This window comes from Mastomys coucha, unplaced genomic scaffold, assembly GCF_008632895.1.
Source record: "Mastomys coucha isolate ucsf_1 unplaced genomic scaffold, UCSF_Mcou_1 pScaffold23, whole genome shotgun sequence".
NCBI lineage: Eukaryota > Metazoa > Chordata > Mammalia > Rodentia > Muridae > Mastomys > Mastomys coucha.
The window spans coordinates 101,121,655-101,143,774 of record NW_022196906.1 but is presented as its reverse complement, the minus strand read 5'-3'; the positions used below and the strand labels follow the sequence as shown (position 1 = coordinate 101,143,774).

Sequence of the window (22,120 nt, the reverse complement as noted above, 5' to 3'; positions counted from 1 at the left end):
AAGTACCTAAGTTAAGAAGTCTCAAAAAACAAAATAAAGTACAAAGAAAAAAATGAAAAAAAAAAGAGTGAAAGAAATCATTGAAGAAAACTTCAAAAAACCCAGAGTTCATGACACAGGCCTTTAATCCCAGCTCTCAGGAGGCAAAGGCAGGTGGATTTCAGAATTCAGGTCTAGCCTAGTCTACAGAGTGAGTTTCAAAGACAGCCAGGGCTACACAGAAAAACCCTGTATTGAAAAACCAAAAACAAACAAAAGAAAGAAAGGGAGAAAGGAAGGAAGGAAGGAGGGAAGGAAGGAAGAAAGAAAGAAAGAAAGAAAGAAAGAAAGAAAGAAAGAAAGAAAGGAAGGAAGGAAGGAAGGAAGGAAGGAAGGAAGAAAGAAAAAACTTCCCTAAAGGGAAGGACATGAGTATGCAGCTGGTAAGTGTAAGAATGAAAGTAAATACCATTCAGGTGAGAGTGGAATTGTTTGAACACCCTACAGAGGGGACATTTTATCTTTCTGGTTAAAGAAACTAAACAGGTCAGGACTCTGAATGCTTTGAGACTGTCTCAGGAGGCTGGAAGGAACTGCCTGAATACATTAGAGGCAGAGGGCTTCTAGGTGGACTGTAGCCCATCTCTGATTCCTGTGCAGGGTACAGGGGCAAGGAGACTGAGACCTGCACGCCAAGAGCTAGGTTCCCTCGAACCTTTCTTAAGAAAGCAATGAGAGCGTTCATTGCTTTCATTGGAGTAAGCTGGAAGGGCTCAGACAAGAACTTCTTGTCTGTGAATAGAATCTAGAAGTGTTGGTTTGAGGGAGACGAGGGTCAGATAAAATGACAGGGGTCTGAGGCAGAATAAAGTACAGGCTCACAGAAAACTAAGCACATAAGAAACAACCCCCCCAACGGTTGTCGTCTTTAGAAACAACTAAAAACTTGTATGTGCTATGATGTACCGTTCTGAGCAGTGTTTGCAAGGTCAGGACAAGGTCAGCCGTGAGTTCAAATATAAGTGTTTCACACAATAATACTGGAAGGCCAGGATTGAGGGTGGGACAAGTTCTCATCTCCCACAGTGGGGTGCCTGGGGTAATGTCTAAAACTGAACAACTATATAGAAGCAGCGTAAGTATGTCATTCTGGGGTACGGAGCTCGGAGAGTAGGAGTGTCAGCCTCTGGGGAGTTGGAAATGCAGAGGGGGTTGCTAACACAGCTTGTCTGCTCTAACTCTACTCTACACCAGGTGCCTTGTAATGCAGACTTAAAAACCCTAAATTTTGAAATCCATCTAGAAATGTCAGGCGGGTGGAGAAGGCAGAAAAGCAAAGGAAAGAAAATGGCAAATAATATAGGTAGAAGGATGAGAGATAGGAAATTACTTTGACCTTAGCTTTGGCCTCAGGACAGGGGCTACAAAAGGGGAGGAGCTAACCATTTTCCTCAGTCTGAAAGTGAAGGCAACTTGATGTTTTAATTCTCTCATCCGCAGATATAGACTAGGCTCTGCAGTCAAAAGACCAGTTTGGTGTCTGTGACCTCCCTCTGTTCTGGGGGTTCTTGCCTATATTTCCCCAATGTTAGTATAATCAGAAAGGGACAGCAACCACAGGAATGATCTGGCAGATAAATGCTGCCCATCTCAAGGGGCTGAGGGACAGTGCCAAAGAAGGCCGGAGACACCCCAGGTCTTTCACAGTTGTTGGAGCTTATACCAAAGTCAAGGGGCCGATCTCATGTGGACTCATAGGCAATCCTGCCTGGCAAGGGCTTGAGAAGGAGAGTGGCTGTCTGGGAAGCAAGACCAAACGTGTTAACTCCCATAGCCCTTGTGGAATGCAAATACTGCATGCCGTCTAGGGAATGTACGAACTCACCATCCCTCAACTTCATGGCCTCTTATTCAGGGGACAGAGTGGGTGTTCAGGTCCTGGGACAGGAGGACTAGTATGTGGCCTGTACTGGTTGGGCCTCTGGCCAAGTCCAGGCTCAGAGGAGTAGTTTGGAAAAAAACTTGGAGCACTGAATATTCTTCAGACCCTGACACACTGGACCCAAATCCACTGGGTGGGCTTCTCCCAGCAGACCATGTGTCAAAGGAACAGGAATTGTGGCTACTCCAAAGCCCCATCGTTGTCCTAGTCTTTATGAGGGCTGGAATTTCCATGCCCTTATAGGCTTGGTGGCACCACAGCCCCTTCAAGGACCCTCCACAGCTGCTGATGCCCCAGGATGTTGGCTTTGTTCCAAATAGTAACCTTTTCACATCACATGGTCACTGGTGGCTCATAAAGGAGCTCAAGGGAAGAGGGACTCCCCTGAGTCAGCTCCTTGGCTAGATATGACCTTTAATAAACTTTATTACCATCACCATCACTATCATCATTATTACTAGTGTATGTGTTCATTCATGTATGAGAATGCAAGTACACGTATGTCATGACATATGTATGGAAATAAGAGGACAACTCCAGACACCAGACCTCACCTTCCATCTTGTTCAAGCTATAGTCTCTTTGTTCTTCTTTGCTGGGGATGCCGGGCTAGCTGGTCAGTGAGTCCCCTCCAGGATTCTCCTGTTTCTGGATTCAATCTCACTGAGATTACACATCCACACTACTGTCCCCGGCTTTACGTATGTGGTCTCTGAGAATTCAAACTCAGCTCTTCGTGCTTGGTTTTTACCCACTGAGCTATCTTCCCCGTCCTGGACCTCCCATGGCTTTGTGATGAGTTTCTATAGAGGCCCCGTAGATATGGGGGATATCTCCTACCTGAGATGCTAGTCATCTAATGAGGCAGCTCATTCAGCTTCCTGGGAACCCCTAGTTTGTGCCCCAAAAGCTGTGGGCTGAGGTGTAAACGGCATGTAGGCTCCTGGGGGTCCTAATCAGACATAGATGCAAAGCAGTGAGTTTTCAGGGCCCAGTTTCCCATTCACCCCCAAGTAGGCTCCACAGACCCCACCGCCTCCTTCCCCCAGAGCATCTCCCCACTCCACTCAGCAGTGGAGACAATTTACATAATGCATGGCATGGCATGTGAACGCAATAATGGCTGGAAAGCAGGGTGCCCTGGAGTGGCACCCCTAGCGGTAACCAGGGAGGCAAAATACCTGCTCCTACACCACTGCCTCCTCCCTCAAGGAGCTGGCCTGCAAGGCTGCTGGGAAGCAGGGCCTCTAAGTGCTCAGCGGCTGCCAAGAGAGGATGTACCCGGCCCGAGAGACAGGGACTGAAGCAACCTCAGGACAAAGCAGCACACTGGAGGAAATTTCCAAAGTACTCAAGTTTGGAACACAAATCCACCCAGCTATGCTCCTGGAGTCCACACTCCTGCTGGGCCCAGGCCCTGCGTGCTGATCCTTCCTGGAAGAGGCCACTCCTCCAGGCAGGAAGCTTTAGCTAGGCTGCCACGGAGCCAGGCTGCAGCTGCCCAGGAGGCGGTCACGTTCAAACACAAAGGCATCGATGGAAGGGGAGAATACATAAAAATTACTGGCATGGTAATTGCTTTTTATATAAATGTTCCTTTTAAAAGTTTTCCCCAGTGGTAAAGTCCCTCTTTTAAAAAAAGAATAAATTCACCGCACACCAATTTATTCCACGCCTATAGATGGAGCATAATGAAAGCTCTTCTGTCAACACCTGATCAAGAGGCGAGTGGTTGCCTCTTGACCCAGCCACCCAGTCTGACTACGCAATGATGCGCTAGAGTACTGGGGTGGGTTTGGGGGGGGGGTCTTTGAGGAGTGAGGGCAGGAGGTAGCATTGAGCCCAGACTGTAGGACTCTGGTATAGAGCTCACCAGTGTCAGGAGCTGTGCTTGAATGGGACGCGCAGAGCAGAGCAGTTACAACCATAGGAAGAAGGGTGCGGCTACAGTTACTGGGAAATGTAAGGGCCCTCCTTTTGCAGGGATAGGATAGCATAGGGATTAACACAGGGAAGGCTGATAGAGCTGACTGAAGAATCGCCCAGCAATGCCTGCTGCCACACATTCGGTGGGGGGGCACAGAACCTGTCTCCTCTGACCAGCCAGTTCCATGGGGACAAGGTGCAGCCTTTGTACTGGATCAAGGACATCAAGAACTACCCCGCACAAGGTCCCTGATCTCCATTGTGGGGTCATTTCACCCTGGGCACAGACAACTGGTGCTATCCTGTCCCACTGTAGGGAAGATGTACATAGTATCGGGGAATGACAGGGTGGGGTGGGGTGTGTGTGTGGGGGGGGAGGGTGTGTGTGTGTGCCAGAGAGCATGTGTGTAATGTGTGTTCCTCAGCCACAACTGAGACTTCTCAGCTTGGATAACGAATCAGCTAAGTAGTTCTCACCTGCTTAAGTGACAGAACTCTTGGCATCTGCCTCCTCCAGTCCCACCCTGCCCTGTGTTATGCCTGCACAGACTTCCACAGGCAGCTCTCAGAGCCGCACATTGATCCATATGCACCCTCTTGCCTGGTCACGCTTGCTGTGTGGGAGACATGCAGGCATGGCCACTCCCTTCTATGGATGCACAAACACCCATTTGTTCATGCTTCCCTTGTAGCACTCACACACAGGTGTCTGTTCAATATGAACACGCGCATGCATGATCACACTCCCGCTCAGCATCATGCATATCTTATCCTTTCTTCTGTACACAGTGGTCAACCCAGGTGCCACTTCATGCTGGTTTCAGCATGAAGGTACTGTCTCTCAGTGAGTCACCAGGGCTCATGGCCTTCCCTGTTGTTCAGGTGCATTCTGGAAGGCCTGGGCATAACCTTACCCTCCCGCCATGGTCTCTGTATCCCATATGATGAAATCACAAGACTGGGCCTCCCAGAGGAGCCTGGCAGCCTGTGTGTACATTAGAGATGCAAAAGCTGATGGGAGTGGGAAGTGTCCGGCAGCGTGGGCTTTGGCACTCATCTAGAGGGCTTCCTGGAAGAGGAGAGCTCTGATCTACGTTTAAATCAGCAGAGAGGTGGAGAAGGTGAATGGAGAAGGATAACAAGTGGATTTGGAAGAATCCAGTAAGGTTAGGGGCAGGCCCAAGGCAGCTGGGAGGACCAAAGGCCTAAGCAAAGCTTCCTGCTACCTCTACGTGAAGCTTCCACCTTAGCTGAGATTGCACACCACTCCAGAATGGCCCGTGCTCCCTCGCTTCAGCCAGATGCCAGCACCTCTGTGTAGCCAGCTCTTCTCCAGCCTCTCCCAGCTGGTGGCCATTTCCTCATAGAAAGCACTCAGGGGCTCCCATATGTAGATCAAGTTCTAACAGCCCCATCCAGGCCTGTCTCTCCCAGGGCAGCTAGCACTGCCTTCGCTTCCCTCGTGTAGGGGCTACATGGTACGCAAGGCCTTGTGGGACCATTCAGAACTCAGAAGCTTCCTCAAGTTTTAGATGTCTACCTTTGCTTATCCGCCCACAGAATAATCGTTAGTTGATCGCCTGTTTTCACAGCTACATGGTACCTACACGCATAAGTATATACAGTAGTCATGTATGTGCATAGCCTGTTTCTCATCCTGCTGTGCACCCGAGCCTAAGTGCCAGTCATGTGGTTATCTAGCTTATGAGAAGCCAAGGATAGACAAGGACAGGGCCTTAGGGAGTCTACTCAGGATCCAGTGACTTCAGTCTCCTCCCTCTGTGGGAAATAATAGGTCAGCCAGCCTTCAGAATCACCAGGTCCCAAGGTTAGAGAGACATGTAGGAAAGACCACCTCTGTGACGCCACCTACTCCAAACACGACATCTCTACCCACACAGAGAGCACAGCTGTACTCAGGAGAGATGGAGAGAGGACACCTCCATTTTCGGCTGGGTAGTGGGAAACGCTGTCTTTACTATCCCTGGGGCCGGCTGTGGTTTGTCAAAACCAATTACTTCTCTGCTCCTGCCAAGTGCTTGGGGCTCCATGAATCTGAGTCAAGTGCCCCCATGGCTGCCACTGATCCAGCAATGGATAAGAAGGGAACGGGGAGGAATATAGACTAGGTCAACTGTCCCTCATGGCCCAAGATGGAAACCCATAGCCACCCCCTCCAACCCATCTCCCATCTCCCACCCCTGATCACCAAGACCTGGCCCCCGGCTCTAGATGCAGCAGCCCAGTCACTCTCGAAGATGAGTGTGGAAGCTGGGGGGAGGGGTGAAGAGCAGAGTCCCTGGCTACTTTCCAGAGTACAAGCTTCAAGGGCTGGGTCCTCATAGAAGCTGAACCCTGCTGTCCTGCCACAGAGCTGGCCTCTCTGGGGACCTCTCAAGGGAGTCCGCAGGTTCTCCAGAACATTCTTCCCATGTGTGTGTGTTGGGAGGTGTCTTGCTTTATAGATAAGCATTGGGTAGGCATACCCTATCAGTAGGCATCTGCAGACTTCACTTGATGGAAGAGCTGTCTATCTGGAAAGGTTTTGCTCATGTCTTTTAAGATTGCCTCTTCCTTAAGATGAGAGACCCCAGCTAGGACCCTGGAGCATCCTCCTAAAGAACCCCTGATCTTAGCTGTGGCCTGACCTACCAGCCTCCCCATTCCTGAGGACTGTCCCAGAGCCTGGTAGCTTTGTACTGTCCCCGAGTCTATGCTAGGCAAGCTGCCATACTCTTCTTATAGGACTTGGGAGGCAAGCGGGTGACTGGTTGGCTAACTGGGTAAACTAAGTCAGAGTCGTCTTCTGGGATGTAAGGGTCCCTCCCCTTAACTGCTACTGTCTCCGCCCCATAGTGTCTCTGCATTTGGCTCCCTTGGCTTCTGACCAAGAACACCACTACCCTTCATTTGCTCATAGATGCTATTTATTGCGGCCCTACCCAAGCCTGGTGCCCGGATGCCTTTCTCAGTAAAATGTCTCCAAAATATGTCGTGATCAGCTGGGGTGAGAAAACCAATTTTCAAAAGCAGAGAGGACACTCTGATATCCGATTTTTTTTTTTTAATCTGTGACCAACCCTTGGAACTGCGATCAATTTGTTCTGGACATACAGAAGGAAGATGCCCCTTCTTGCAGGGCTTCCTCACACCTTTCCTGTCTCTGCTCCCCTGAGGCTCCTATGTCTCCCAGGAAGACAGACTGGGTTCCCATTTCCCAGGGGGAAGTAGAAGCTCAAACAGGCAGGAGGATGCATCCCAGGTCCCACAGTCACAGTCCAGTCCTGTTGGTCCAGCCCACAGTATCCTTCAGTTGCTGCTCATGGCGTAGACCCTAGGTTCAATCCTAGCTCCACCTGAGTGTGAGCCCAGGGCAAGGTCTGCCTTCAGAAGACACTAACCACCTAACATGTCTCTCTCATTCCAAGCTATTCCTCATGCCCTAGAGCTGACCTTGGATGTGTTCCACAGCTACTTCTTGTCAAAAGCTTCAAGCCAGAGCCCTCTCCCCCTAGGCATGTATCACTGGCCAACCCAATCTAAGGATATGTCTATGGACTCCCCAGAACCCTTGGCAGCATCTTCTTGCAGACATGTCCAGAAACCCTAGAAGTCACCTAGCAAGGCTCCCTGCCTCAGCCTTTCCCTGTTGAGACTCCAGGGGTGAAAGGCAGGTGTATGCTTGTGCCCAGGCCTCTTCCTATCACTGCGTCTTCCACCTGCTGAGGTAGTTCTGGCATGGCACCCTCACACTCCCAAAAGGAAGAGGGGGAGGGACTGAGAAAGGTACAGTGCCAGTCCAGCCTGGGCAGACTTGCGGAGGCTGCCAGGGTCTCAGGAACTTAGGTTGTTGGTGCTTGAGACAGAGATTAACGACACAGAAATCCTACCTAGGGTAGGTGTCCTGGGGCAGCCACCCCTCCTCTACCCTACTTCATGCCCTCTCTAGTGTATTGTATGAAAAGGTAGGTAGACCTTAGCCTGGCTGGCCCATAGGCAATAGATCCTGCCACAAATGAAACAGCTTTTAGAAAAACTCTTCAAAAATGGAAACGTTTTCCATTGTGCCTCATTGGAGAGTGTGCACTTCAGGGTGGAACAGAAGAGCAGCTACCCAACACTACGCATCCCCACTTATCCCCACTCAGGAACACGTGCTCCAGACTTTATGATGTCGGGGGAGGGGCTAGGGAGGGGTAGGAAAGAGAGGGGAAGAGGTAGGGAAAAGGCTAGGTCCAGACAGGGCTTGGGCAGGCTCTGATGCACCCGCCTCTCTGTAACCAATTACACTCGAGCGGCGGCCTCATCACGTTTCAGACGCCCTCCCAGGAGCCCCCCCCTCAGCCCCATGCATCCCCGCTGGGTGCCGAGCAAGAGGACCATATGGAGGGAATAATAAGACAATTAACTTTCCATTAAAGAATAATATATGTGGGTTTTTAGGGAGGCAAGCGACAGCAATCCCTACCCAGCGGCATATTTCACACCCGAGCCCCTTACCACCTCCCACATCTACAACGCGCCTCACATCATCATCTGCGCCGGGAGAGAGGAGGGTGTCACTGGGTCCCAACGGGAGGCAGGCAGCTCGATGGAGGGGTGGGGTCTGTGTGATAAGCAAGTGTAGAACCACTAGGATGATAATTCCGGGGGGGGGGGCGGTTGGCAGCAAGTCAGGATCTGGGAGGGGATGTGTGGGGGTTCCCTCATCCCCCAGCAGACTCTCAGTGTACTGCAAACCTAAGGAGCTGCTTGCTGCCAGCCTTTTAAAGGCACACACAAATCAGTGAGGCCAGGGGTCACAACTTCTGCCTTTGCCTGGCCTTTTTGGGACTTTTTAAAACCCTTGGCAGCTCTCCTCCCCCAAGCTTTTTCCTTCCTCTTCTGATCCCACCCTCTGTGATTCTGAGATTTTATGCCACCTCAGGGCACTGCTCACTCACCTTGCCTTGGATGGCCAGTGTGTACACTCCTCAAGCGGGGACAGAGCACATCTTCAGCAAATGCTAAAACCAGTGTGTGAGTGTGCAGAGGTAGCTGGGGAGGAGTTGGGGGAGGGGACAGAGAGAGATTTCTCAGCGGCATCTACAGAAGACCCTGGATGGTTCCAGACTTTGGTCCCTGCTGATAGCCAGCTCCAGATGTGGCACTCTGCAAATATTAATTACACATTCCTGGGAGCACTGAGCTGATGAGCAGGAGGAATAGCCAGGGGCGGACAAGACGGAACAGGATGGTGCCATTGACACTGGTTTAGAAAAGCTATTTTTGGCTCTCATCAGAGGTCGACACCAGACACCAGAATCACCCGGTTTGAAGGATGCTAGCTAGTTGGGGGGACCCAGAAGGAGACAGGGGTTTCCAGACCTGGGGTCCTGCTCCTTGTGGGTGAAGGCTTCACAGCTTGGGGAGTTGCTGTCTAAGCTGGTCCGTTTGCCTTGCCACTTAACCCTCCAGCACTCATGCTGGCCTGTCTGAACTCCAGGACAGGACTGGCTGCTAGAGAGGATGGATAGGACCTTGGGTTTTCCCTCCTTGATGATAGGCCTGTGGTGATAACCCGTAAGCATGCGCCTGGGCTAAGATCATCATGCGGGTGAAGGCAGTTTGAGACCTAGGCAGGGCCATCAGCATTTCTGCCCTGATCAGCCAATGAGGTACGTGGAGTGTGACATAGGGGGTAGGGTGTGTTTTCAGAAGATATGCTGTAGTCTTCCTGACATGGCCATCTCCATGGCTCCAAGATCCCTGCTCCAAGCCAGCTCTGTCAACAGTTTCTCCGCACTTCTAGTCTAACCAAAGGGTATTCTTCCCTGGAAGGGACCAGAAACTTGTCCCGGGGCTCGTGAACTTGATGACTATCCCATGCCCGATGACAACTTGCCTCCTTTACTTTTCACAAAAACCCCAGAGTTGTTCTCTTTGTACCCTGCACATCCCATTCAGAAGTGGGAATGTCCCTGACCTAGGCTTCAAAAAGGAGAGGCTCGTCCTTCTCCTTCTCCTCATCCTCCCCTTGCAACCCCCCAGGCACCTGATGAATTATTCATTTGATATCCTCATTATGCAAATGAGCTCTGAGCCCAAGCATATGTTCTCTGCTCTCCCCCTAGGACGGGGACAATATGGTGCTGATGGGGGAAGATGGAGAAGGGGCTCAGGAGACCTCACTCAGTCCCGTGGGCTGTGGAGGGGGACAGAAGCTTAGAGTCCCTACTTTCGTGGACTGAACAAGGCAAGCGTGGTCAAGGGTTGGGGTGGGGCTATAGTGCCCAAAAGAGCATACATACCTCATGGGCGTCTGGCTAAATTAAGGAAGCAGAGAGAGCAGACTAGGAGGCCTAGGGTTAGATGAGGAAATGGGATGGGGCCTTCACAGGCAGCTTCCCTACCCTGTGGTATGCCATGGTTTCTAACCTATCTATAAATGGGCCACAGTCTGCCCCCAGCCATGCCCCCATGGGGTTGTGATAAGGTCGGGAGGAGGAAAATGCCAAGGCAAGGAAAACTCTCCCAAATGCCACTGTCTGCAGTTTCTGCTCTCTTGCAGCTGCCAGCCCTTGAGGCTCCAAGCTACTGGGGGTGGGGCAGCCTCTAGGAGTAGGGAGGCCCTCACCATCCCAGTGGCAGGAGTTCGGGGGTGGGGGTGGGAGTGGGAGGAGAGGGTCTCAGAAGCCTGAGGAGGGGCAGCCCCAGGGGGGTCTAAACTGTCAGCTTGGCAGCACTAGTATGAGGGTCTATGATAGCACTGGCAGCTGGGTCACAGCTCTGCACCAACCATCCTCCCCATCAGAATGGAACACAAACAGGGTACAAAGGTGTGAGGGTCGAGGGTCAGAGTCAGATGTGATCTATGGTACAGGTGGGGAGCTCAATGATTAGGTTCCTGCTGTTCCCACAGGGTTGCTCTCTTCCTCTAGAGCTGTACACCTGTCCCCTCCCCCACAGACACATCTTGGCAGCATATTCTGTGCCAAGAAGCAGTCCCAGAGCTGTCAGCAGGAAGAGGCTGAGGAAGCAGGTGAGGAAAACTGGAGCAGGACAGAGGCCCCGAGAGCTGGCAGCCATGAGCAGCAGAGGGCTTGCCAAGAGAAAGGGACGCTGGGTCAGCACTTCTTTGCCCACCTGCCATACCAAACACATCCCTGCCCAGGTCCCCACAGCCTCAGGCATCCCCCGTGCATGCAGAGGACTGGCTGAAACAGGAGTTGGGAGCCCTAGCTCTGCCATAAGCCAGCTGTGGCAGCCTGTTCACTTCTGAGCTGGTGAGAGTCAGAGATGATATGCTCACACTCCATCCAAAGGGAGAGAAAATTGTCCTAGGAGAGAAAATGACCAATGAAGAGAACTCTGATGATTTCTAGGGAGTGGGGAGGTGTAATTGGCTTGTCGGCCGCCATTGTTACTACCTCATCTTCCAGGCAAACCTCCCAGCAGAGAAGGAGGATCACATGGATCCAGGTCTCTCAAAGGTGCGTAGGACAGGTTTGCTGACTCATGTCTCATCCTCACCATCCAGGAAGCTCAGTAGTGCACACGGATCCACATCTCATGCATGGAGCGCACGTTATTTTTTCATAAACAAATGGTCTGAGTTGTTTATAAAGTGCAAGATCCTGGAGGGCTCTTAACTGGGACATCTAATGCGGCGTGGGAAACGTGGAAAAGCGTGCACCACACCTTCCAGGGACCCACCATTCCTCCATTATCCTACACTGTTGCACTTGGCAGTGCCCACTTATAGCCTGGTTAGTGCGGAATGCTATTCCTGAGCTAAATTGACTCCTGTTCCGGAACAGCTTTTCCTACAGTGCTTCTCTGGAAGCTCTGGCGGCTTCCAAGTGCAGCTGAGTCATTGAGAGTTCACAGGAAGAGTAGGATGGGGCTACTGCTGTTCAAGCCCAGCACCAGGAAAGGGAGGAACAGAGAGGCCCGAGCCATCTCAGGAGGAACGATGAGCAAGCTAGTAGCTCAGACCTTCAGGCCTGGGTGTCCCTCCTCACCATGCTGCCCATTAATTAGGCATCTCTGATTAGCATCACTTATGCCAGGGGTCTTATATCCATAAGCAATGTCAATATATTTCCTTCGAGTTACCACTTCCTGGGCACCTAGAAGCTAAGCCTGACAAGCTAAGGATGATCCTTGCCTGTCCTCCCCACCCCCCACCACTTGAGGTTACATCTCCTGACCCTGGCACTGGCCAAGGGGATGTCAGAAACAATAATTACTGAACCCTGGGCCTAGACCCTTACTTGAACCCCCAATAGTAACTGTCTTCTCTGCTGTTCCCTGGCCAACTACGAGGAGGAGAACTCCATTAATTCCTCTGTTGATTCTGGCCGAGACCTCCCTCACAGACGCCAGCAGGGATACTGGCCTATTAGAGTCTTACATTACTGGAAGAGCTTGGCTCTCTGAGCCTCCGCATTCCGCAGAAAGAGCTCCATCCAGCCTGTAGCCTGACAGCAACACATTTTGCAGCCTTCTGGGGGTGACGAATGGCCCCGCTCTTCACATCGCTATTTCAAACATTAACATAATCTCCCAGGATGAATGTGGTCGCTGGCGCCTAATCAATCACCCCTCCTGCACCTTGATCCCTCATTCCAACACTTAACAGAGACAGACTTACCACTTCATGGAGACTACAGTGCCTCGAATACCAGTCTCCTGTCCTGTTTCCTGGGCTTTGCTTGGTTTGGTCATACTATGTACCTGCTGGTAAGACTTTTGGGCTTCTGTGAACCCTGTAGCTATGGCCCCTCAAGTCTCTGGGTTCCCACTCAAGGCGCTACCTCAAATACAAAGCTCAGCATCTTTAAAAACTGAAAAGGACGAGCAGTGGTGGCACACGTCTTTAATCCCAGCCCTTGGGAGGCAGAGGCAGGCGGATCTCTGAGAGTTCGAGGCCAGCCTGGTCTACACAGTGAGTTCCAGGACAGCCAGGGCTACACAGAGAAACCCTGTCTAACACCCTTCCAGGGACCAGGTTCATGACAGTGGACCACCAACAGGTCAGACCGAGACCCTAAGCATCACTACACGAGGTAGTACCTCACTATGCCGAGACTTCAATGATGTCACCTCCTCCTTACTCCCTCATTATGGACCCCTTCCGCATTCCTGCTGGGAAGAAGGTCTCCAAGGAGAGTGAGTGCACCAGGCTTACCTCTCGGAGCTGCTGCACGCCTCCAAAAATGCGCATCACGCCGTCAATCTCCTGCTCCAGGCGCCGGGCCCAGTGCTGCATCCTGCAAATCCAGAGGAGAAAGAGATGTCAGGGAGGGCCTGCTGGAGCTGCAGCTGCAACAAGCAATTCCTGGCCACCCAGGGGGACCAGGACAGCTACTCACTCAACTCAATTTTCACCAGAGAAGGGACAGTCACAGGAACCAGAGTGAGCCTGGGTTTTCCTGTGATTTTTCCCTTTGAAGTCTGGCCCGGTGGCCTAGGCTTTCCTCACTTTGACTGGCAGCCAGGGAGGAGAGGAAAGGGCATTGTGGATTAGCGGAGGGAGCTAAACAGGCTGGAAGAAGCCTGCAGGGAGACTACTGTTCACTCTAAAGACAAGTCCTTGATGTGGCTGCTCTGAAGGTGGGGACTTCCAGACACCAGGGAGGACAGAGACCAGGCAGGTGAAGTCTGAGGAAAGGGAGGGGATGCTGCTGTCACCTCCAACCCATTAGGTAAACAGGAGGAGGTAGAGGCACCTGCCTCCTGGGCCTCACCAGAGCAGGCCACCTGAGCAGGTGACCTGAGCACTTCCAGCTCAGAAGGTCCTTGCCTTTCTAGTTCCCTGGTAGGAGATGCTCATCAGAGACCGAGGTTGGATGTCTACCACGAGCCCACCTAGGGTTTCAATATAAATCATCCAGTCCCTTTCTGGATGTCTGGCAAGCAGAGGCTCTGAACTGCAAGGCTGGATAGGCCGTCTGTACGCTGGTACCACCACAGGTATCATTTAAAACCATCTCTGTGTCTCTCAGCTTCCTCTTCTGGAATGTGGGGCCATCTCTTAGAGTGGCACAAGAAAACGTAAGACCATGGGAGCCAAGGATGCTGTAAAGGAATCTCTCTAAGTGGACAAGATGAACAGGTGTCCATTTTCGCATGCTGGAGCCCCATAAGGGACCCACCACAGAGATGTAAAGGAGCCATGGGTTCACAGGGCACAGTGGACTAGGGTGATGTCAGAAAAGATGCAACTGTCCCCAATACCCTTCTCAGGGCCAACAGCATCCCCTAAGGTCACTTGGGGCCAGGACTCTCTTCTGGCTCCTTGTCCCACACTCCTCCTCCTCCGGCCTGTGCTGGGGGGTGGTTGGGCTCATGCCATTGTGTGTACCCTGGTCGGTTGGCATGGGAACTCAGAGCAGGAGGCGGGCAGATCACTAATTGCAATTTGCCAAGCTGACTGTCAGGACCGTGATGGGAAAAAAAAAATCATCAACATCAAAAGAAAGAGGTATTAGCTTCAGCCTGTTGTGGGCCGAGCCACAGCCTGACTCCCCAGTGCTGTTCCCACCATAGAGGAAAGTCTAACCTCACATGGTGTAGAGGACAGGCTGTAAGCTCAGCTGCTGGCCCGGAGAGGGAAAGGTCCAAGAGAGCAGCACCATCTCAGCCCAAGCCCCGTCCACCAGCCCTGAGGTTCTGGCCCTCATGGCCCTTGGACAATGTGGCAGGTGGCTCTTTTGTAATCCCGAGACTCCAGACTTGTGGGGGCTGATAATGGAACAGAGTCTCACACCGTCCTCCTCACACTGGTCAAGGACCCAGTTTCAAAAAGATCCATTAGCTCTGCCCTGACCCTAAACCTGACCTCAGCCATTCATTGGCTTAGGAGACAAAGTACCAGTCATAATCCTTCTTTCATGAATCTACAGAAGGGTGCCCACTGTGGACAGAGTATAGTACCAGCACGTCCTGTGCTCTCTGGCTTCGATCTTCACAGAGGCAAACACAATCCCCAAATCCTGGGTGAGGAAGGTGAGACTCTATCATCCAAGGTCATTCATCCAGGAAGGGGTGGATATGGGACTTATTACAGTTTTCTGGGGTCTCAGCAACCGACACGCGAGAGTCAACCGTGTGTGTCTCTTTCCAGTTTAGCACCTCAGCTTCAGTGCTTGAAATCAGCTGCAGTGGGGACACTTACACCACAGGAATAGGCAAAGGCCTATTCATAGCCCCACTCCTACCCCAGCAGCAGCCTGAGACGCATTCTAAAATTCTTTGAGAATTTCTTACAATGTATTCTGGTCATATTTATCCCCTCCATCAATTTCCATATCTACCCCTACTTCCCGACTAACTTTCTTTCTCTCTCTCTCTCTCTCTCTCTCTCTCTCTCTCTCTCTCTCTCTCTCTCTCTCTCTTTCTTTCTTGCCTTCTTTCTTTCCTTTTAGACAGGCTCTTGCTTTGTAGCTCTAGCCAGCAGACCAGACTGGTCCCGACTCACCTGCTTCTACTTCCTGACTGGAGATTAAAGTTGTGTTCCACCAGCCTGGCTCCTCTTTTCCTTTCTTTCATTTATTCACTTATTTATAAATAACCCACTGAGTCTCATTTGTGCCGCCCATATACTCATGGGTGTAGGGGCCATCCACTGCAGTGTGGCTCACCTACCCGGGATCAGACCTTTCAAGAAAACCAACTGTCCCTTCCCCAAGAGCCATCCATTGCTAATGGCTTTTCTCGAACTGACCATATCTACCAGTTTACCAGTTCACCAAGGATTCCACCTGGGTATGGACTCTTTGCTAGTATGCAGTTGGGTCCTTGTTTCTGGAATCTCACAGATAAGTAAAAGACAATTAATTTAGAAGAGCAGGCACGGGTGCCAAGTTTTTACTTCGCTTAGACAACACATCATTAATATAATCACCATCATTTCGTGTAAAAAGGCTATTTCAACACTAAAATAATTTTTAGAAGAACCAGATCTTCCATAAGACATGCACATATGGCTCCCTCTTTCTGAGTCTCTCCCACCTCACTCTCTGGGGTTCAGGAGTAGCTCTGGTCCTTAGTGTGGTATGGTATCCTGGGCCTCACAGGCAGATGGTAGCTCTAGCTTCCTGACTAGCAGTGCGATGCTAAGGAAAACAAGTAGCTCTGATTCTTCACCTAAACCAAGCCGAATTAGGAAGGCAATATCTGCGTCCGGGAGCTAAAAGGGACTTGACAGATAATCCATCTCATTGTCACAGAGATATGACTTTGTGGGTTCTAGGGTTTGGCCAGAGGCCAGTGCTAGCTGGGACGGAGGCTGACACACAATACTGAGGAGACTGATGAAGTGAACATACCTGAAGCATTCCTGTCCTGAGGCCAGAAAAACCACACACTAAGCCAAGTTCAGCCCTGACAGAGGCATAGCAGGACTTAATCCCACAGAAAAGCGTGGGGGCTCTGGGAGAACTGAGAAATACACGAGGATCCATAGTCTCACTCACTCAAAGGTAATTGGATCAAATCCTGCCCGTGTTTCAGCGGACTTGGACCTATGAGTCCATGCCGATGCCCCCTGGCCAGATAGTACTGCTCACAGGTCATGCTCCAACAAAGAGGTCCCACTTGCTAGCGCCCCAGATCCTGGGGATTTTCCATCCTCTTCGCTGAAATGACACTGCTTATCTCTAAGAGTTTCTGAGTGGCAAATTAGCGAGCTGGTGAGTCTGAGGGAGGAGGCTGAGGCCGTGCAGCCGGGCTGCAGCACTTCATGGCCAGTGTGAGCCAGAGAGGATGGGGACTATGTCTTGTCCTCCCAGGTGCCTGGACTGGGGGGATGTAAAGGCACGGCAGCCCTACCTTACAGATAAGAAAGCCAAAAAGACATCTGGTGAGCTGGGTGTAGGGACATACACTCGAAAAGAAGCCCGCTCCATTGGGTCCACCTGTCCCTCCTTTCAGGACAAGGCAGCCCCTGAGGAGCCTCAGGGGAGAGGTTGATACTGCCAGCTGCGCAGTCTTGGAGAGCTCTGTCCCCTTGGAACCTCAGCCTTCCCACCTGTCAACAAGGATAATAATAGTTGTCTAAATATTGTAATGGGGGACCTGGGGGTATAATACAGTTGGTCAAGTGTTTGCCAAGCCTCATATCCACCGGGTGTGGTGGAGCCTGCTTGCGGTTGCAGAACTCAAGAGGTGGAAGCAGGAGGATCGCAAGAGTTCAAGACCAGGCTAGAACACAGATACAGGGCCCCTTGATAAGCAGTTATCACAGGGGAAAGTCTCCTAAGGGCTATATATCCATAGAGTATGACCTTTATTCTCAATATCTAAGGGCCTGCTGAGGGCATGGCCATGGCAGGGCACAAAGGGAGAGTGTGGTGTGGCAGGTTGACTCAGCTCATTAGGAAAGAAGCTGGTACTAGGAGCTGCGGACCTCAGGCCTCAGTGTCTAGAACCAGAGGAGCAGGGAGGAGTGGGAAGGAAGGGAGGGAGGGAAGGAGGTGTCCCCGTCAGGCAAGAGAGCAAAGCCAACCATATATGAGGTGAAGAGCTGGTGCTGAGGAGCCTTTTAGTAAATAGAACCATCCAGAAGCCCTCTGGAAGCTGGGAGGTTCGAGTTCCAACCTCAGGTGTGGGCATCCAGCTCAGGGGCCAGCTGCAAATGTTCACCCCGAGGAGAGGGGAGGAGAGAGGAGGGCACGGAGGAGGAGAGGAGGCAGGGAAGGGACAGGGGAAACAGAGAAAGAGCCCGTGTGCAGATGCAGCAGCATAGATTAAACTGTTGTTGGTTGTTAATTTTATATGTGAAGTTGTTGATCAGAATGTGATTTAATTGTACAGTATAATCCAGGCTTTTGGAATAAATTATGCAGAAAACTCATCTATAATTAAACAAATCAAAAAACCAGAGACAGGTGACACTGCAGGTTCACCCTCAGAGGGCATGGACAGCGTGGGCAGCTTGGACCCCACAGAGGGACCAGAGAGGAAGGGAGGGAGGGGACTTCTCTCAAGAGAAGACACAAGCCCAGAAGAGGCTAAGGCCTGCAGCGGGTAAGGGACGCAGACTCCTGAGTTTGCCTCTGTAAGCCTTTCTCACCACGCTTAGAGGTTTCTCCCCCACCCCCACCATCAAAACCCTGCTGCCCCTGCCAGGCAGCCTGTTTCACCAGGGGGCTTCAACTGAGCAGAACAGCCATCATTCTTAAGGGTGGGGGAGGAGCAGTGGAGCAGGAAGGCAGGTGCTAGGACCGGGCTCAGCTGGAGCAGGCGACAGTGTGTAAGAGCAGTCACAGCTGAAGCTTCTGACTGCCAAGGGCACAGTGAACCAAGCTTGGCTTGGCACTGGTAAAGGCCCCAGGTCTCTTGCCTCTCTCGTGACAGGCTGGCCAATTATTCTCCCAGCTTTGGGGGAGGCAACGATTTAAAATAAAGTGCTATTCAATTATTCTGATTATATTTCAATTGGCCTGCCACCTCCACCTCATCTCCTTCACAGGCTTCTGAGAGAGAGAAAGACAGGGCAAGCCCGTGAGTAGGAGATGGGAAAATGGACCAAAGATTCCTGAAGAGCCCCGGCCGGGCTAATCTGGCCTGGGGAAGATAAGAGGGTGGTATTCAGGGAGTCTATGAGTCTGTGCTGGCCATGAGGAATAGACAGGTTTTCCTCGGTGACATTCAGAGCTCTAATAGCAGCTGCGAGCAACCTCCCCTCTCCCAGGCTGTGCCCCGACTACAGGTGGCAGAAAACTCAAGACTGTCCTCCAAAATCATGGCTTCCTCGGGGCTACCTCCCCAGGGCATCCTTCCACACCATGTATACAGATGTTCAGCTGTACCCGAATGCTTAGGTCCAGCCTTTGCTATTCCTAACTCTTCAGCCAGATGTGTGCTCTCAGGCTTTCCCATCTGGAAAATGAAGGATAAGCCAGCTATCCTTCCTGTTCACCTCCCAGGCCCAAAGAGAAGGCAAGTAGAAGTTTGCCTCATGCAAGGCACTCTAACAAGAACAGCATCCCACACACTCATGTTTATATGCCAGGTTTTCTGGCTGCAGGGCCATCTTTCCACCTTCTAGTTGCCCTCAGATGGGCCTCCAGGAAGGCTACACCTTCCCTGTGTCCTGTTTCTGAAAGCCCCAGGGAAGAGAAGGTACTGCTAGGCCCACCTTTCTCTCTTTCTTTCTTTCTTTCTTTCTTTCTTTCTTTCTTTCTTTCTTTCTTTCTTTCTTTCTTTCTTTGTTGTTGTTTTTGTTTTTTGTTTTTTTGAGACAGGGTTTCTCTGTGTAGCCTTGGCTGTCCTGGAACTCACTCTGTAGACCAGGCTGGCCTTGAACTCAGAGATCCACCTGCCTCTGCCTCCCAAGTGCTGGGATTAAAGGCGTGTGCCACCACCGCCCGGCTCTTTCTCTCTCTCTCTCTCTCTCTCTCTCTCTCTCTGTCTCTCTGTCTCTCTCTCCCTTCCTTCCTTCCTTCCTTTCTTTCTTTTGATTTATTTATTTATTATATGTAAGTACACTGTAGCTGTCTTCAGACACTCCAGAAGAGGGTGTCAGATCTCATTACGGATGGTTGTGAGCCACCATGTGGTTGCTGGGAATCGAACTCAGGGACCTTCGGAAGAGCAGTCAGTGCTCTTAATCTCTGAGCCATCTCTCCAGCCCCCTGAACCTTTCTTTCTACTGGGCTCCTGCATTTTTCAAACTTCAGTACTGGAGTGGGGGGGATCTGACCCTAATTTGGTCATTCTCTTGTGGATGACAAAGCTGGCAGAGGGCAACAGGCCAGTCAAAGTGGCTAGTTCTTCAGAAGCCAGGTGGACAAAGCCGTCAAAGATGATGAAGACCAGAGTCAAAGACTGGCTTCACTTAGCTCATGCCACGGTGGGAACGAGGCCAGAGCAAGATAGGAGCATGTGTGCTGGGCTGATCACGGTGCTGTAAGACTTCCCGTCTTATACCCTCACCCTCGCTCCAGATTCACAAGCAGATACATTGAGGTACAGGGCTCAAAGGGGGACTAGGCATCATCAACCTATGTGTGGCTCAAGGGGACCTTCAGAGTGAGAAATGCCAAGCTCCCCAGGGCCTTCCCCTAGCCATGCAGCCCATTTGTCACTGGGGACTCACAGACCCTGGGGAGTTGGCAGAGGCCGGTGCTGCTGATGCTTGAATTCGTACAAATCCACCGCCTTGTCTACTCATCTACGTGTGTCTTGGGACCCTGCCCAAATACTGCTCCTTAATGAGGTTATTAATTATGGGGCTGTCCCTCTCTTTTCTTTGCTGAAAAAGAACTTTTCCTTCTAATTGGTGCTTGGCTTGGAGGCAGCAAACTTGTACCCCTCCCCTACCTCCACCCTTTCCCAGACTACTAGTCTTTTGGCTTTAATTAGGGCACTGGGTCCACCTAATATTTACTCATAACAGCCTTCTGGGGGCTGGAGGAAGGGGAAAAGGCCAAGGGCTGGAGCCAGGGAGTCTCCAGGGCCAGGAGAGTCCAGTCTCACTCAGGGCCAGGAGAGTCCAGGTGGCCCACTTAGCCCAGAGAGACATGGAGGAGAGCCAGGGTCACAGAGCAAATGACCACAACACCTTCTCTCACCACCAATAGTAAGGAAGCTGGTCCACAAGCAGGAAGATGTGTGAAAGTCAGGTAAGGCTTTAGTTAGGGACAGGGGACTGAGATGATTTCCCAGCGGCTGTTAAGGATGGTGTTGAAGGTCTAGTTAGGGGTGGTGTTGAAGGTCTAGTTAGGGATGTGTTGAAGGCCTAGTTGGGGATGGTGTTGAAGGTCTAGTTAGGGATGGTGTTGAAGGTCTAGTTAGGGATGATATTAAAGGTCTAGTTAGGGGTGGTGTTGAAGGTCTAGTTAGGGATGATGTTGAAGGTCTAGTTAGGGATGATGTTGAAGGTCTAGTTAGGGGTGGTATTGAAGGTCTTAGGGGTGGTGTTGAAGGTCTAGTTAGGGATGGTGTTGAAGATCTAGTTAGGGATGGTGTTGAAGATCTACTTAGGGGTGGTGTTGAAGGTCTAGTTAGGGGTGGTGTTGAAGGTCTAGTTAGGGGTGGTGTTGAAGGTCTAGTTAGGGGTGGTGTTGAAAGTCTAATTAGGGGTGGTGTTGAAGGTCTAGTTGGGGTGGTGTTGAAGGTCTATTTGAGTCTCACTTCTGCTTCCCCAGGTGTAGGTCTAATCCTCTCTTTCAGGTTTTCTAGTAACACTGCGAGACCCTTAAGGTGGATTGCTCTAGCACCCAGGGGAGCAAATTCTACACAGTAGCCGCAACACTCGTGGGAGAGGGGCTGGAAAAGGCAGATGGCTCAGGGAGAAGGAAGTTGTGCAGCAGGGAAGAAAACAGGGGTGCAGGAGAGTGAGAAAACACTGGTTAGGGGCCCTGGCCCTGACAGAGGGTTGGCTAGGGGGATAGCCTGGTGGGTAGAGAACCAGGGGTCATCTTTCTTCCAACCTTCTCCATATACCAGGCCATTCTCTATGACCCACATGCAAATTTCAGTTTTCCTAATCAAGCAAGTTTCCAGAACACTTGAGGATTCATGTGTCAAGAGGTGTGATGCAGTCCTTTCTGTCAGGGGTCTCCCAGGGACTCTGTTGCATGATCTTAATTAACGTTCACAGCAGCCAGACCCCTGTCACCAATCCTCAGAGGGGACAGGACACCAGTCTTCAGTACCCAGCTGCTGGTGGGATATGACTACCTGGGCATCTAGCAAGTCTCTGAGTGTGTATTAGCTGAGACCCTGACCTTGCCTCTGGGGCCACTCCCCACCCCTCGACTTCTTACCTCTGCTGATGATCACCCCTTCTGTTTAGGCCAAAATTTTGGGGGTGACTGGGAACCTATTTTCTCTCACACCCACATCTAACCTGTTGTGTAAGCCCTACCAGCTCTCCTTCACAATGTGCCCTTCCCATCCCCACCAACCACCTTTCTGCCTCCACCTCCAGTCTGGCCTGGATGACCATCATCGCCCCTGGACTGGCAGCAGCTAGCTCACTGGTTACCAGCTTTTGCCTTGGCGCCCCATCTCCCCAGTTTCCTGATCACACATAGCCAGGACATCCTTTTGGAATGGTGCACTTCCTGTCTGCCACAAGCTTGGTTCCTGGCCCTGGAGGGAAAGCCAAATCTCACCAGCAGCTGTATATATCCTTCAAGGCTGGAAACAGCCTTGAGCTCACAGTACATGTCTTAAAACACACTGTTCCCTCGGCCTAGAACAGTCTCCTCAATAGCACACAGTCCTCTCCCGGTCTCCGGACCTCTCTACATACACACCACCGGTTCTGTGAGGCCC

General features: G+C 51.4%; 1 protein-coding gene across 7 annotated transcripts in view; it reads right to left on the bottom strand.

Moving 5' to 3' along the window:
• Cacna2d2 (calcium voltage-gated channel auxiliary subunit alpha2delta 2) overlaps nt 1-22,120 on the bottom strand; it is a 133,221-nt gene that overhangs the window by 93,066 nt on the left and 18,035 nt on the right. For all 7 annotated transcript variants that reach the window (XM_031343421.1, XM_031343424.1, XM_031343425.1 and 4 more), the window contains exon 2: nt 13,020-13,101. In XM_031343421.1, coding sequence (XP_031199281.1) covers nt 13,020-13,101 — 82 coding nt within the window. The remainder of the gene's footprint in view (nt 1-13,019; nt 13,102-22,120) is intronic.